The sequence below is a fragment of the Balaenoptera physalus genome (genome assembly GCF_965194825.1).
Source record: "Balaenoptera physalus genome assembly, chromosome: 4".
Classification (NCBI taxonomy): Eukaryota; Metazoa; Chordata; class Mammalia; order Artiodactyla; family Balaenopteridae; genus Balaenoptera; species Balaenoptera physalus.
This window is the reverse complement of record NC_138891.1, coordinates 123,398,806-123,415,630: the sequence shown is the minus strand read 5'-3', so window position 1 is coordinate 123,415,630 and position 16,825 is coordinate 123,398,806. Positions and strand designations below refer to the sequence as shown.

General features: G+C 35.5%; 1 protein-coding gene across 3 annotated transcripts in view; it reads right to left on the bottom strand.

Moving 5' to 3' along the window:
- Positions 1 to 16,825, bottom strand: part of NCAM2 (neural cell adhesion molecule 2) — a 491,886-nt gene that overhangs the window by 61,281 nt on the left and 413,780 nt on the right. The window contains exon 13 of one of the 3 annotated variants that reach the window (XM_082460391.1): positions 4,874 to 15,422. The exons of the other annotated variants lie outside the window; for them this stretch is intronic. Within the exon in view, the coding sequence (XP_082316517.1) occupies positions 15,397 to 15,422 (26 nt within the window). The 3' untranslated portion in view covers positions 4,874 to 15,396. Of the gene's footprint in view, positions 1 to 4,873; positions 15,423 to 16,825 lie in introns of those variants that run through there. 3 annotated transcript variants of the gene reach the window in all.

Here is a 16,825-nt window from a genome sequence, read left to right as displayed (position 1 = left end):
ATCTGATTATCCTCTTCTTTACCCTAATGAAGAATGACTTGATGTAGCATGGGGACATATGAGAGGCTCCGGCAGGAAGTAACCAGGCTGCAATAACCTTTGTAATAAGACACTTAGTGATGCAGACTTTAGACTCATGAAAGAAGTCATGTGGTTCTGGGCCAGATTCCACCACTGACTGAGAATCATCCAAGTCTTAGGACTGAGGTGGTCTCTCAACTTCTAAAGACACTTTTATTAAATGTCATAGAAACAAAGTATAAAAATAAGTTGAAAGAAGGTATAGATAAAAAATTGTGATTCATGAAATAATCACCCCTGTACATCAATTATTTATGCAAGTGGGGATATTATCTACAGACGGTGAAATAATACAAAATAATGGATCATCTAAAATGTATTCATCTTTAACTTTCTGTTTAATGGAAAAATATTTTCTGTTTACAGGCAAAATAGTCTTAGTGATACTTATAAATCTTAACATGTACACAGATAATCTATACAGAGAGTAGGCTACACAAGAATATATGAGAGTAGATGCTTTTACTGCTACAGATAACTTTGGTATGTGACATGCCTCTCCATATTCTACGATGTAAAGATGCAGCTGCTACCATCGTTTTAATATGATGAGATAGACTGTAACTCAGCTGTGTGGAACTGGTAATGCTTAGATTCAATTGTTTGTCTTTATGTAATCAAACAAGAAAAGCAACAGAATTTAAAGCACACAATTTTAATTGTAAATAAAATTCTTCATTTCATCAGAAGTGTGGAGATCAGACTGTTCATCTTTTCAGGTTAAAAATGCGTAACAATTGAGCTATCAAAGTATCAGAGCAGATCAAATCAGGGAAAATTGAGGAAATTACTTGGATTAAACAATTAAAACAATACACACACACACACAAACACAAAGCAAAGCAACTCCATATTTTACTTGAATTATCTGTGTGATTCTAGTAAAACCTCTTTCTGGCTTGGATTGCCAGCATTCCTCTTTCTCTAACATTTCATAGGGATTGTGAGGAGTTTTGGGTGTCCCTCTACCTCTGCCAAGGGGAAACCTATTTCTTTAATTGTGTTCTGATCAAGTCAGAACTGATTTTCCCCATGTTTCCTCTTATTTTTCTGTTCTGTATCAAGACTCTCCTCTTTACTGACTGAGTTTCACAGCAGAGCAGTTTGCCGAGGAGAGGAGAAAAGAGGGCAAAATGATGACAGAGCTGTTATTACAACATTGGGCTAAAACACTTAAATGTATAGTGGATGAGGGAGGTTTTATAGAGGACCTTCCAAATTATAGGGGAGAGGTGTGGAAATAAGCCTATTAATGCCAGTTTTACAAAGTGATATACAAGAAATCAGTCTGTTTTTGAGTTCTGATTCTAAAGGTTTTGGTACAATAACCCTTATTGTGAGGCTTATTAACATTGTGTGAACATAAAGATTACTGTGGGAAATAGAAAGAACTCCATATATTGGGACTAATTTAAAGAGAGGGAAAGGAAAAGATTCAGGGGAGGCAAAGCCTACGTCTGTAATTTGACTTGCCTTTCTTTAATGAGAGGATGTATTCATGAAATCATCCATAATTTACTGGCATATTACCAAACATAGGGTTTCTGAATACACAAAGTAGGGCTTGAAAGCAAACCACCACTTGAAATACAAATGCTGTGTACTCTATAATAGAGCACCTCAAATTATGAAGTTAGTTAATGAAAGACGTTCATTCCCCAAATGTGTCCATACAATAGAACAACAGAACCACAAACTAAGGTGTGGGAATGGTTTCTTTCTCTACAATTTATTAGAAATTCAAACTCAAAAATTAGGTGAAAGTAGGTCTAGATTACAAACCATTAAAAGTTCTCTAAGGACAAATGGCATACATTAAGGTCTTTCATAGTTATATTCAGTCAGCATGATTTGGAAACCATACTGCAATTCTTCTGAAAATTATAAACAATCATGAATTTTTCTTTGACATGGCAACAGGGACAGGTTCTATAAAAAAGCTAATTTCCCTCACTAATGTAATGTTTCTGCTTGATTTAAATATAATTGAGTTTCATAAATGGCCATTTTGTCACCTGGCTATAAATGTAAAAAGTACAGCAAAATACTGAAATGCATAAAAACAATGACATTTTAACTGGCAAATGAAAGGGAAATAGGAACTTTTTAAACATTATTTTTACAAGTATGGAAATGATATTACTAGAGAGAAAAATCTGAAGTTGTATTCTCTCTTTAAGAAGGGAATAAACTTTATTAAAAGAAGTTGAACAAAATAAGTTTAGTTTGTTCAGATAATGAATTGTAAATTCCTCCCTTTGGCTGTCAAGAGAAGCAGAGGTTACAGAATATTTACAACCCATGGAGCAAAATAAATTACATATTTACAAACTAATTATGCTGAGCAAAGGTCTAAAGTAAGATTAAATTTAGCCATGTTTTCTTAGCTCTCTTAAACCCCAGATGTCTCCATGCATTTGTCCTGTCATTCAATGTAGGGAGATAAGGACTCCCTCCGTGTAGAACTGCTGTATCATCCACCTAAAATGGAACTGTTCAGGTTGTCAAGAACTGTGAAACATGTCAGATAGCTATGCGAAATCACAAAGCTTGGCTAGGATAGAACTGATCGTTCGAAATTACACTTGTTGTTAATCTCCTTAGATAAATCTGAAAACATAATGAAATCCCCGAAGTTTCTCACCTGAGATTCAGCTTTTGTTCTCTAAACAATTAAAACAAGACAAAGAAAGCTTTCTTTTTGAGGGAGAGAATTCTGACTCCTTTCTGCAGAAGTTTGCAATAGGCTTGAAAAAAAATAAAAGTAATTTTTTACCTTTTTTATCCCTAATGTAGAATTTTTTAATACTTTGAGTCCAGTTATTCTTTACATACATAAGAATGACTTCAGGGATACTTTCATTATTAATGAAAAGTGTCTTTAAGTTTTCTTAAGCAGTTTATGTAAATAATCATCTCAGTTCAATTATATTTTCATTTATTTTTGAAAATATAAATTTATATTTTTGTACAAATTATACTGTTTCAAGATTCCATTAGTTGCAAAAGGATATGATCTCACCTTTTTAAAAGTACCTTAGAGACTTTTATGGATGATAATATATAACTTGTATAAATATATATTATAATATAAATAACATTTGTGGATATAGTTTTTTGTAATAAATAATTCATATGAATATATATTTTGATGAACAGTAGAAAGAAAAATTAACCAGATGATTATGTGCTGTTTGTGTGGGGTTTTTTTATTCAATGCATTGATGACACTATTTTAAAATCACAGATCATCATTTCTGAATCTTCATAATTATTTCTTTACTATACTTTTTTTTATGTTCTTTTTCATCATGAGTATAAACTATGCATAAAAACAATATGGTCATTTAATAATTGAGTTTTAACTGATGCAAGATTTTACACAAGAAGTACTTGTTGTCCCTTGAAATTAAATGGCTTCTTCTTGAAATATACTCTTTGTAAAAACCTTGATTTGAAAACAGAAAAGTTCCATCAAAATTATTTTCATAAACTAATCATACTTTTTAAATTTAAAATATAATTATTTCTTATCACATAGAAATTATTCATCTAAGGGGAGTTCAATTGATTTTTTTAAGATCCACTTAGTACATAAAATATGAGATATATATAATTACCAAAAATTTTCTTCTATAGTCTAAAACAATAGGTTTTTATAAAATACCCATGAAATCTCTTGATGATTAAAAGTAATCAGAATATTAATTTTCACTCACAAATATGCTAATTTCTCAAAATGTCTATACAAACAACATTCTTTTTTATGTTATAAACTTTTTTGTTTTTTTTTGGCAGGGAGCATAAGTTAAGCTTTTGTAATTAAATACTCCTCTCTGTACCATGGCTATAAAAACTCTAAGCCTCATTTTAGTTATTTAACCTCTTAATAATATTTATAAATATTTTTTCTGTTATGGATTATGCCCCCTATTTTTGTATTTGAATGCTTCACTGTGAGAAGATTTTATTGTAAGAATCTTATGAGCAGAACACACATCATACATATCATATATATTATCTCCAGTCCTCACAAAGCCTAGATATTTCAAATGCAGAATGAGAAGTAAATAAAGAGTTTTTGAATTGACATTTTAAAAAAATATGCTAAACAAAAGATCATTTAAAAAACTGATCGGGGGGGGACCTTCAGGATGGTGGAGGAGTAAGACGTGGAGATCACCTTCCTCCCCACAAATACATCTACATGTGGAACAACTCCTACAGAACACCTACTGAACGCTGGCAGAAGACCTCAGACCTCCCAAAAGGCAAGAAAATCCCCACATACCTGGGTAGGGCAAAAGAAAAAGAAAAAACAGAGACAAAAGAATAGGGACAGGACCTGCACCTCTGAGAGGGAGCTGTGAAGGAGGAAACGTTTCCACACACTAGGAAGCCCCTTAACTGGTGGAGACGGTGGGTGGCGGTGGGGAAGCTTTGGAGCCATGGAGGAGAACGTAGCAACAGGGGTGCAGAGGGCAAAGCAGAGAGATTCTCACACAGAGGATCAGTGCTGACCAGCACTCACCAGCCTGAGAGGCTTGTCTGCTCAGCCGCCGGGGTGGGTGGGTGCTGGGAGCTGAGGCTCAGGCTTCAGAGGTCAGATCGCAGGGAGAGGACAGGGTTGCCTACGTGAAGACAGCCTGAGGGGGTTAGTGCGCCACAGCTAGCCTGGAGGGAGTCCAGGAAAAAGTCTGGACCTGTCTAAGAGTCAAGAGACCATGGTTTCGGGGTGCATGAGGAGAGGGGATTCCTTCCTGTCTGCCCACAGAAGGCAGAGAACCATCTGAAGGAGCTCCAGAGATGGGCGCGAGCTGCGGCTATCAGCTCTGACCCCAGAGATGGGCATGAAACGCTAAGGCTGCTGCCACTGCCACCAAGAATCCTGTGTGCAAGCACTGGTCACTATCCACACCCCCCCACCCCTGGGAGCCTGCGCAGCTCACCCCTGCCAGGGTCCCGTGAGCCAGGGACAACTTCCCCAGAGAACACACAGTGTGCCTCAGGCTGTTGCAATGTCACGCTGGCCTCTGCCGTGTAGGCTCACGTCACATTCCATACCCCTCCCTACCCCTGGCCTGAGTGAGCCAGAGCCCCCTAATCAGCCACTGCTTTACCCCCTCCTGTCTGGGTAGAGAATAGATGCCTGAGGGCAGCCTACATGCAGAGGCAGGACCAAAGCCAAAGCTGAACACCAGTAGCTGTGCAAACAAAGAAGAGAAATGGAAATTTCTCCTTGCAGCCTCAGGAGCAGTGGATTAAATCCCACAATCAACTTGCTGTACCTGCATCTGTGGAATACCCGAATAGACAATGAATCATCCCAAAATTGAGGCGGTGGACTTTGGGAGCAACTGTAGACTTGGGGTTTGCTGTCTGTGACTGATTTGTTTCTGATTTTTATGTTTATCTTAGTTTATTTTTTAGAGCTTGTTATTACTGGTGGATTTGTTTATTGGTTTGGTTGCTCTCTTCTTTTTTATTTTATTTTAATAGGAACATACATATCGATAATTACCTTAAATGTAAATGGATTAAACACTCCAACCAAAAGACATAGACGGGCTGAATGGATACAAAACAAGACCTGTATATATGTTGTCTACAAGAGACCCACTTCAGACCGAGGGACACATACAGACTGAAAGTGAAGGGACGGAAAAAGATATTCCATGCAAATGGAAATCAAAAGAAAGCTGGAGTAGCATTTCTCATATCAGACAAAATAGACTCTAAAATAAAGACTATTACAAGAGACAAAGAAGGACACTACATAATGATCAAGGGATCAATCCAAGAAGAAGATTTAACAATTGTAAATATTTATGCACCCAACATAGGAGCACTTCAATACATAAGGCAAATGTTAACAGCCATAAAAGGGGAAACCGACAGTAACACAATCATACTAGGGGACTTTAACACCCCACTTTCACCAATGCACAGATCATCCAAAATGAAAATAAACAAGGAAACACAAGCTTTAAATGACACATTAGACAAATGGACTTAATTGATATTGATAGGACATTCCATCCAAAAACAACAATACACTTTCTTCTCAAGTGCTCATGGAACATTCTCCAGGATAGATTATATCTTGGGTCACAAATCAAGCTGTGCTAAACTTAAGAAAATTGAAATCGCATCAAGTATCTTCTCCAACAATAATGCTATAAGATTAGATATCAATTACAGGGAAAAAACTGTAAAAAATACAAACACATAGAGGCTAAACAATACACTACTAAATGACCAAGAGCTCACTGACGAAATCAAAGAGGAAATAGAAAAATATCTAGAAACAAATGACAATGAAAACACGACAACCCAAAACCTATGGGATGCAGCAAAGGAGTTCTAAGAGGGAAGTTTAGAGCAATACAATCCTACCTCAAGAAACAGGAAACATCTCAAATAAACAACCTAAGCTTACACCTAAAGCAATTAGAGAAAGAAGAACAAAAAAACCCAAAGTTAGCAGAAGGAAAGAAAACATAAAATTCAGATCAGAAATAAATGAAAAAGAAATGAAGGAAACGATAGCAAAGATCAATAAAACTGAAAACTGGTTCTTGGAGAAGATAAACGAAATTGATAAACCATTAGCTGGACTCATCAAGAAAAAAAGGGAGAAGACTCAAATCAACAGAATTAGAAATGAAAAAGGAGAAGGAACAACTGACACTGCAGAAATACAAAGGATCATGAGAGATTACTACAAGCAACTATATGCCAATAAAATGGACAACCTAGAAAAAATGGACAAATTCTTAGAAAAGCACAACCTTCCGAGACTGGACCAGGAAGAAATAGAAAATATAAACAGACCAATCACAAGCACTGAAATTCAAACTGTGATGAAAAATCTTCCAACAAACAGAAGTCCAGGAACAGAAGGCTTCACAAGCGAATTCTATCAAACTTCTAGAGGAGAGCTAACACCTATCCTTCTCAAACTCTTCCAAAATATAGAAGAGTTTTGAAGAGTTTGTTATCACCCTGATACCAAAACCAGATAAAGATAGCACAAAAAAAGAAAACAACAGGCCAATATCACTGATGAACATAGATGTAAAAATCCTCAACAAAATACTAGCAAACAGAATACAACAGCACATTAAAAGGATCATACACTATGATCAAGTGGGGTTTATCCTAGGAGCACAGGGATTCTTCAATATACACAAATCAATCAATGTGAAACACCATATTAGGAAACTGAAGGATAAAAACAATATGATAATCTCAATAGATGCAGAAAAAGCTTTCAACAAAATTCAACACCCATTTTTGATAAAATCTCTCCAGAAAGTAGGCATAGAGGGAATCTACTTCAACATAATTAAGGCCATGTATGACAAACCCACAGCTAACATCATTCTCAGTGGTGAAAAACTGAAACCATTTCCTCTAAGATCAGGAACAAGGCAAGGTTGCCCACTCTCACTACTATTATTCAACATAGTTTTGGAAGTTTTAGCCACAGCAATCAGAGAAGAAAAAGAAATAAAGGGAATCCAAATTGGAAAAGAAGAAGTATAACTGTCACTGTTTGCAGATAACATGGCACTATACACATAGAATCCTAAAGATGCTACCAGAAAACCACTAGAGCTAATCAATGAATTTGGTAAAGTAGCAAGATACAAAATTAATGCACAGAAATCTCCTGCATTCCTATACACTAATGACGAAAAACCTGAAAGAGAAATTAAGGAAACACTCCCATTTACCACTGCAACAAAAACAATAAAATTCCTAGGAATAAAACTACCTAAGGAGACAAAGGACCTGTATGCAGAAAACTATACAACACTGATAAAAGAAATTAAAGATGATACAAACAGATGGAGAGATATAACATGTTCCTGGATTGGAAGAATCAACATTTTGAAAATGACTATACTACCCAAAGCAATCTACAGATTGAATGAAATCCCTATCAAACTACCAATGTCATTTTTCACAGAACTAGAACAAAGAATTTCACAATTTGTATGGAAACACAAAAGACCTCGAATAGCCAAAGCAATCTTGAGAAAGAAAAGAGGAGCTTGAGGAATCAGGCTCCCTGACTTCAGACTATACTACAAAGCTACAGTAAACAAGATTGTATGGTACTGGCAAAAAACTAGAAATATAGATCAATGGAACAGGATAGAAAGCCCAGAGATAAACCGACACACATATGGTCACCTTATCTCTGATAAAGGAGGCAAGAATATACAATGGAGAAAAGACAGCCTCTTCAATAAATGGTGCTGGGAAAACTGGACAGCTACATGTAAAAGAATGAAATTAGAACACTTCCTAACACCATACACAAAAAATAAACTCAAAATGGATTAAAGACCTAAATGTAAGGCCAGACACTATAAATCTCTTAGAGGAAAACATAGGCAGCACACTCTATGATGTAAATCACAGCAAGATCCTTTTTGACCCACCTCCTAGAGAAATGGAAATAAAAACAAAAATAAACAAATGGGACCTAATGAAACTTAAAAGCCTTTGCACAGCAAAGGAAACCATAAATAAGACAAAAGACAACCCTCAGAGTGGGAGAAAATATTTGTAAATGAAGCAACTGACAAAGGATAAATGTCCAAAAATATACAAGCATCTCATGTAGCTCAATATCAAAAAAACAAACAACCCAATCCAAAAACGGGCAGAAGACCTAAATAGACATTTCTCCAAAGAAGATATACAGATTGACAACAAACATGAAAGGATGCTCAACATCACTAATCATTAGAGAGATGCAAATCAAAACTACAAGGAGATATCATCTCACACAGGTCAGAATGGCCATCATCAAAAAATCTACCAAGAATAAATGCTGGAGAGGGTGTGGAGAAAAAGGAACTCTCTTGCACTGTTGGTGGGAATGTAAATTGATAGAGCCACTATGGAGAACAGTATGGAGGTTCCTTAAAAAATTAAAAATAGAACTACCCTATGACCCCATAATACCAGTACTGGGCATATACCCTGAGAAAACCACAATTCAAAAAGAGTCATGTACCACAATGTTCATTGCAGCACTATTTACAATAGCCAGGACATGGAATCAACCTAAGTGTCCATCGACAGATGAATGGATAAAGAAGATGTGACACGTATATACAGTGGAATATTACTCAGCCTTAAAAAAAGAAATGAAACTGAGTTATTTGTAGAGAGGTGGATGGACCTAGAATCTGTCATACTGAGTGAAGTAAGTCAGAAAGAGTAAAACAAATACCGTATGCTAACACATATATATGGAATCTAAAAAAAAATATATGGTTCTGAAGAACCTGGGGCAGGACAGGAATAAAGATGCTGATGTAGAGTATGGACTTGAGGACACAGGGAGGGGAAGGGTAAGCTGGGACGAAGTGAGAGAGTAGCATTGACATATATACATTACCAAATGTAAAATAGATAGCTAGTTGGATGCAGCTGCATAGCACAGGGAGATCAGCTCAGTCCTTTGTGCCCACCTAGAGGGGTGGGATAGGGAGGGTGGGAGGGAGACATAAGAAGGAAGGGATATGGGGATATATGTATACATATAGCTGATTCACTTTGTTATACAGCAGAAACTAACTCAACATTGTAAAGCAATTATACTCCAATAAAGATGTTAAAAAAGGAAAAAAGAAAATAATGATCCAATAAAAGACACTTGCTAAATCTACAGTTGTTATCCTTTATCACTAATTTATTGACTCTATTCTTGTGTTGCTGAATAATTAAAGCACATTTTACTTCTCCAAGTAAAACTTTTTGCCTGTGCAAAAAATCCACCATTCAATTCCCATTTGATGTTGTGTCCTTGAATACTTAGACTTGACCAGTTTGGTTGTACTCTCCATTTCATAGATTAATAAATGGAGGCTCAGAAGATTAACGAGCCAAGAAATGCAAAGCTTGGATTCTATCTTAAAGTTAAAGCTTTGTATTGTCCCATACTTGTATCCCAGCCTGTAAAACCAGAGTACAGAAAATCACTTGTAAGCAAGGAATCTAAAAAGTCCTCATAAACCTGAACATCAGGAAAATGTATTCTCTCTTCTCAAAGACATTAATTACATATAAAAATAAAAACTATAAACTAATAAAAATGATAATTCTGTATATACTTTTCAAGATTTAACCTAAGCTTTTAGAGGGCACAACCTCTTTCTTAGAATATTTTACTTATTCCTGTATTCCTGGATTCTCATCAGAATGAACAATATAAATCCATGCTGATGATCTTCATAAATTTCCGTCACTATAAGCTGGATACAACTCAGTAATTTTTCCTATAGTTCACAGAAGCACATTATATTTACAGCAAGATTCAATAATGAGAAATTCAGAGCAAATCAGATCAAACAATCTGATTATTGAGAGTTCTGATTCTTAAGCCTTTCACTTTAGAAAAGAGACATTTACCAGTCACTTCTGCCTATTGTGCATTTTGGACAATTTATTCTTTCATTTTTATGTATTTTTAAATACTAAATTAAAAAGTTTATTTTATGTATCCCATTAAAGGTTCCTAGCCACATTTCCAAATAAAGAGGAATGAACTAGTCTTGCTGTATCATTTATGTTCTCTGTTACGCAATACACCAAACCATACAGACAGTCCAGATGCAAGTAAGTACAATGCAAGTAAGATTCTGAACTAATGCAGCAAGTGCAACTCGGGTAGTTTTTTCCCCCAGAGTTTTTAGTTTTTCTAAATTTTTTTCTTTCTCCATTTTCAAGGAAGTTACCTACTATTTAACTCATATTAATATTCAAAATTTCTCCTAGAGAGGCCATATTTTTCTCTGTAGTGAACCCAGACATCTCCTTTAGTTGTAATCAATTGCTTGCTATTTTTCAATGAATTTCAGGATGTGGAAACATTCTACTTTCTCTAGGTATTTGGGAGCGTGTATGTTCCTTTCTATATCTTGTTGTTTAAGTGTTTCAAATAAATTAATATAAATGCTTGCCATTTACATTTTAGGGATTTTCAGATCCCTAAAAAACTAGTGACAAAAATTTTATTTGTAAATAATATTTTCAGCATTCAACACAAATATTACATTATATTTCTATATAGCTATTTTGAAAGGTATTAAGCTCTTTTGACTTGGAGCATTTTAAAATATGTTTTTTTTGGAGAATTTAAATTATGAAGCAGATAATTCCATGGTTAAACATCCATGTGCATAATTAACTTTCTTATGAATACTTCCTACAAACTGAAAATGCTCATCTGAACAATTCCACTGAATCCATCATAAAAATTGTTTCAAAAAATAATCTGAATCTTAACTTTTAAAGCACAAAGAAAGAGTGTCTATATGTTAAAGTTTCAATGAATATTAAGAAATGCAAATGTTTTTCTCTTTCTGACTTACTTCACTCTGTATGACAGACTCTAGGTCCATCCACATCACTAAGGGAGGATTCTAGGAAAGAGGTGGAGTCGGAAGCACCAGGAATCTGTCTCCCCACCTAGACAACAATTGTACTGGAAGAATCTGCTTGATGAAGATAGTTTGGAATTCTGGAGACTATTAAAGCCCTGAAACTTCTAGAAGAAGACATGGACAGTAAATTATGGTAAATTTTGGTCATTTCAGGTGTCAGCAGCTACCATCACCACCTCAGCCAAGTAGTTGCTGTACATATGTTCCCGGAGCAACTTCTACACAGATTGTGGGAGTCAGGGTGGGTAAAAAGGACCCTGTCTTGCAAATATCGGGATCTTGCTCTGATCTTTGGTTGCTGCCTTTGATCACAGAGGTGGGGAGCCTTTGATTACAGAAGTGGGCAGCCATTGTTGTTGCAATTCCCTGCATTTGTTGCTGCCCCTTCTCCTCTGGCTGAAACGACTCCCTGGTGATTTAGAAGACTGGCACACTGAGAAGACCTTAGGTTTACATCTTGGCACAGACCCAACCTAAAACAATATTTTTTTAAAAATCAAAATAAACAACAACAATAACAATAAGAGTTAACCAGGGGGAAGAAGGAGGATCTGATTTCCAGAGTTACCACATTAGTACATTCAAATGTCCAGTTTTCAACATAAAATCATAAGGCTTGCAAAGAAACAGGGAAACATGGTCCATTCAAAGGAAAAATGAAATCAGCAGAAATTGTCCCTGAAAAAGACCTCATGGCAGGTATACTAGACAAAAACTTTGAAACAACTGTGTTAGAGATGCTTAAATAACTACAGGAAGATGTGGGCAAAGTCAAGAAAACAATGTATGACCAAAATGGAAATACCAATAAAGAGAGAAAGCCTAAAAAGAAACCAAAACATAATTCTGAAGCTTAAAACTGCAGTAACTGAAATGAAAGATTCATCAGATGGATTCACAGGCAGATATGAAAGAGCAGAAGAAAGAATCAATGAATTTAAAGATAAGACAATGGAAATCCTTGAATTAGAGGAAGAGAAACAAAAGATTGAAGAAAAGTAAACAGAGCCCAAGGGACCAGTGGACATGGACACAACCAAGTGGACAAAGAGCACACTGTAAGAGTTCCAGAAAGAAAACTGAGAGAAAGAGACAGAGAATACTGGAGAAATAACTGCTGAAAATTTCAGTCATGAATATTAACATTCAAGAAGCTCAATGAATTTCATGGCAGAGGAACTCAAAGAAGGCCACACCGAGACACATTATAATCAAATTTTCAAAAGACAAAGAAAAAGAGAGAATCTTCAAAGCAGCAAGAAACAAGTGACTCATCACATATAGGGGATCCTCAATAACATCATCAGCATATTTCTCATCAGAAACTTTAGAGAACAAAAGGCAGTGGAATAATGTATTTAAAGCACTGAAAGGAAAAAACTGTCCTGTATCTGGCAAGCCTGTCTATCAAAAATGAGGGAGAAATTAAGACATTCCAGATAAACAAAAGCTGAGGAAGTTTGTTACCACTAGACTTACCCTGAAAAAAATACTCAAGGGAGTCCTGCAAGATGAAATGAAAGGACACTAGACAGTAACTAAAGCCATATGAACAAATACAGTTCTCAATGAAGATAAATACATGACAATTATAAAATAGTACTACTGTAGCAATGGTTTGTAACTGCACTGATTGTTTTTGACATTAAGAGACTATTACATTCAGAAATATTATTCTAATAGCTAGTATTATTGTGACTTTTTTTCTGTAACTCCAAATTTTGTTTTCTACATAATTTAACAGACTAATGTGTTTAAAAGAATTATCCCAGTTCATGTTTGGGCACACAATGTATAAAGATGTAAAGTTGTGATATCAACAACCAAAAGAATGGGGATGGAGCTGTAAAGGAACTGAGTGTTTGTACATTATTGAAGTTAAGCTGGTATGAATTCAAATTACAGTGTTACAATTTTAGAATAAGTGAAATCCCATGGTAACCAAAAACTAAAATAGCTATAGGATAAACATAAAAGGAAATGCAAAAGGAATTTAAATATCTCAGTACAAAGAGAAATTGACTAAACACAAAAGAAGACAACAATGCAGAAAATGAGGACCAAAAAGAGCTATAAGGCATATAGAAAACAAATAGCAAAATGATAGGAGTCCCTCCTTATTGGTAATTACTTTAAATGTAAATGGATCAAACTCTCCAGTGAAATGACAGAGTAGGCAGAATGACTAAAATCATATTATCCAACTTTAAGCTGTCTCTAGGGAATCACTTTAGATTCAAAGACTAAAGAGAGACTAGGTTGAAAGTGAAGGGAAGGAAAAAGATTATCAATGCAAATAATAGCCAAAAGAGAGCAGGGATGGCTATACTAATATCAGACAAAATAGACCTTAAATCCAAAAATGTTACAAGAGAAAAAGAATGACATTATGCACTAATAAAATTTACAATACAGCAAGAAGATATAACTATTATAAACATTTACATACTACTGAAATATCATCATATGTGAAACAAAAACTGACAGAAATGAAGGGAGCAATAGTTTTAAAATAAGAGTTGGAGACTTCAGTACACTACTCAATAATGGAATAATCAAACAGATGATAAGTAAGGAAATAGAGGACTTAAACAACAAAATAAACCAACTAGATCTAACAGACATATACAGAACATTACCTCAAAACAACAGCAAAACATTTTCAAGTGCAATGGGGCATGTTTCAAGATAGACCATATGTCAGGCCACAAATTAAGACTTAAGAAATTTAAAAAGACAAACATCATGCAAAGTACCTTCTATGACCATAACAAGATGATGTTAGAAATTGGTAACAGAGAAAATCTCAAAAATTCACAAAATAGTGGAAATTAAACATCACACTCTGAAAACCAAGGAGTTAAAAAAGAAATCATAAGGGCAGTTAGAAAATACTTAGAAATGAATGTAAATGAAAACAACATATACCAAAAACATAGGGAAAGCAGAGCTAAGGGGGAAATTTATAGCTCTAAATGCTTATATTAAAAAAACAGGAAAGATGTCAAATCAACAACCTAGCTTTACAACTAAAGGAATAAGAAAAAGAACTGACTAAACTCAAAGCTAGCAGAATTAAGGAAATAATAAAGATTAGAAGAGAGATAAATGAAACAGGGAATAGAAAAAAAACAGAGAAAATTAATGATACCAAAAAATTGTTTCCAACTTTATTGAGATATAATTGACAAATAAAATTGTATACATTTAAAATATACAGTGTGATGATTGGATATATATTGTGAAATTGTTACCCTTGAATATGTTTTTTAACTTAGAATCACAAAAGTTTAGCTTTAATGAGATTACTATCTTTTGAGTATAATAAAAGGAAACAAATTTAACCTTTGTAACATGAGAATTTTGTTTCATGTAATAAAGGAGAAGTTGAGAAAGGTTCTTCCCTAGTCAAAAGGACCCCTTTTAGTAACGCCATTATTTGAAAATAACCTCACCTATAGTGCTCTAAAAAGATGACTCATGAGACTTTCAGTGACTTCCCATACCATTAAGAATAAAATGCATAATCCTCTCCAAGGTCTACAGGGCCCACTGGATTTGGGCCTTGGCTTTTTTTTTTTTTTTTTTAATCATTGCTTCATTTAACTCCACCCTTTGATAATACATTCCAGCCAAAATGGCCTTTTCATTGACCTCTGCCCTGGCCAGACTTCCCCCATCTTTAAAAAATCACTCCCTTGCTTCATTTAGGGCTCTGCTCAAAGGGCTCTTCACTTCATTCAGGCCTCTTCAGAGTCCTGGCCTGACCACTCCTTCTAAAACCACCCTGGACTGCCACCTCTAGTCACCCTCCAACTTCTTGCTCTGTTTCACGTTTCTTCATACTTCATATCACTACCAGGTTTTTTATATCTAATATATATAGAAAGAGAGAGATAGAGAGAGAGACTAAATGTTATATAACATAATATACCATACTGAGGTAGGAGATAGATGTTCCCCTGAGCTTGACAACAGGTGTTTGTTAAGTGGAGCAAAACTGAAGCTCTGTTCTCACCCAGACACTCCAAGGACAAAGCTAATGGCAGAAGCTAAGCTCTGCTGAAGTAAAGCGATAAGGTGCCCACTCCTGAGGTCAAGGAAAACTTCCCTGTCTGCACATGTGCAGGAAGTCTCCTTGGGGGTCAAAAAGGGAGGGGCTGCCACCCCATAATATGTGTGGACATGCACCCGCAGGCCTCTGCGGTGGGATCCATCTCAGCAAAAAGTTGCGCACGCATGTTGGGGGAGGGTCCTGGGACCAGTCAGGTGTGAAAAAAGAAATGAGATAATTGGCCAAATGTAAACAAAGACCAGAAGGACTGTCCTGGATAACTGATTTAAATCATCTCTTTACTGCGCTCCTTGTTCAGGATTCCCCCACTCCTCTCTGGGTGTGTATTTCTGCCTAGCTTCTGACTTACTGCACTCCTCTTCATTAGAGTGGACACCTACACCTTTTCTCTCTGGGTATGTATTTCTGCCTTGCTTCTGTCTGAAATAAACTGTTTCTCTGTGTGCTCTCCCATACGTTGTGCTGTGTGGTTTTTCTTTAGCACCTAAAATCTACATGGATATAGTCGTTACATCCAAATTTTTTGTCAAACTAAATGAATGAGCGTGTATTATTTCAATTAAGATGATGAAGTAGGGAGTCATTTATGTTAATTGGAAACTGTATGTATACATACATATCAGAGGGGATAAATATCTTGCTCCAAATAACAGTCATTAGGGATTAAGTCACTACTAAACTACTACTTCATAAAATGAAGGAAGAGGCATGTTCACTAAAAAACTATTTATAATTTGAGCATCAAGAAATAAGGGCTACAGAACAAATAGGATTAAGTGAGAATCATTGATTGAGGCAAGCAGTTAAAGAAACAGAATGTAGGCTGAGTGACCCTACCAATAGATGGGGGATAAGACAATGCTACCCTGGACACCAAATCCAAAGGTCTTTCCACAGTAGCCGCACCAATTTACATTCCCACCAACAGTATACAAAAGTTCCCTTATAACCACATCCTCACCAACACTTGTTATTTGTGTTTTTTTGATGATACCCATTCTGACAGGTGAGAGGTGATGTCTCATTTTAATTTTGATTTGCATTTCTCTGATGATTAGAAATGTTGAGCATCTTTTCATGTGCCTGTTGGCCATCTGCATTTCCTCTTTGGAAAAATGTTTATTTAGTTCATCTGACCATTATTTAATCAATTTGTTTTTTTAATGGTGAGTTGTATGAGCTGGTTATATCTTTTTGTTTT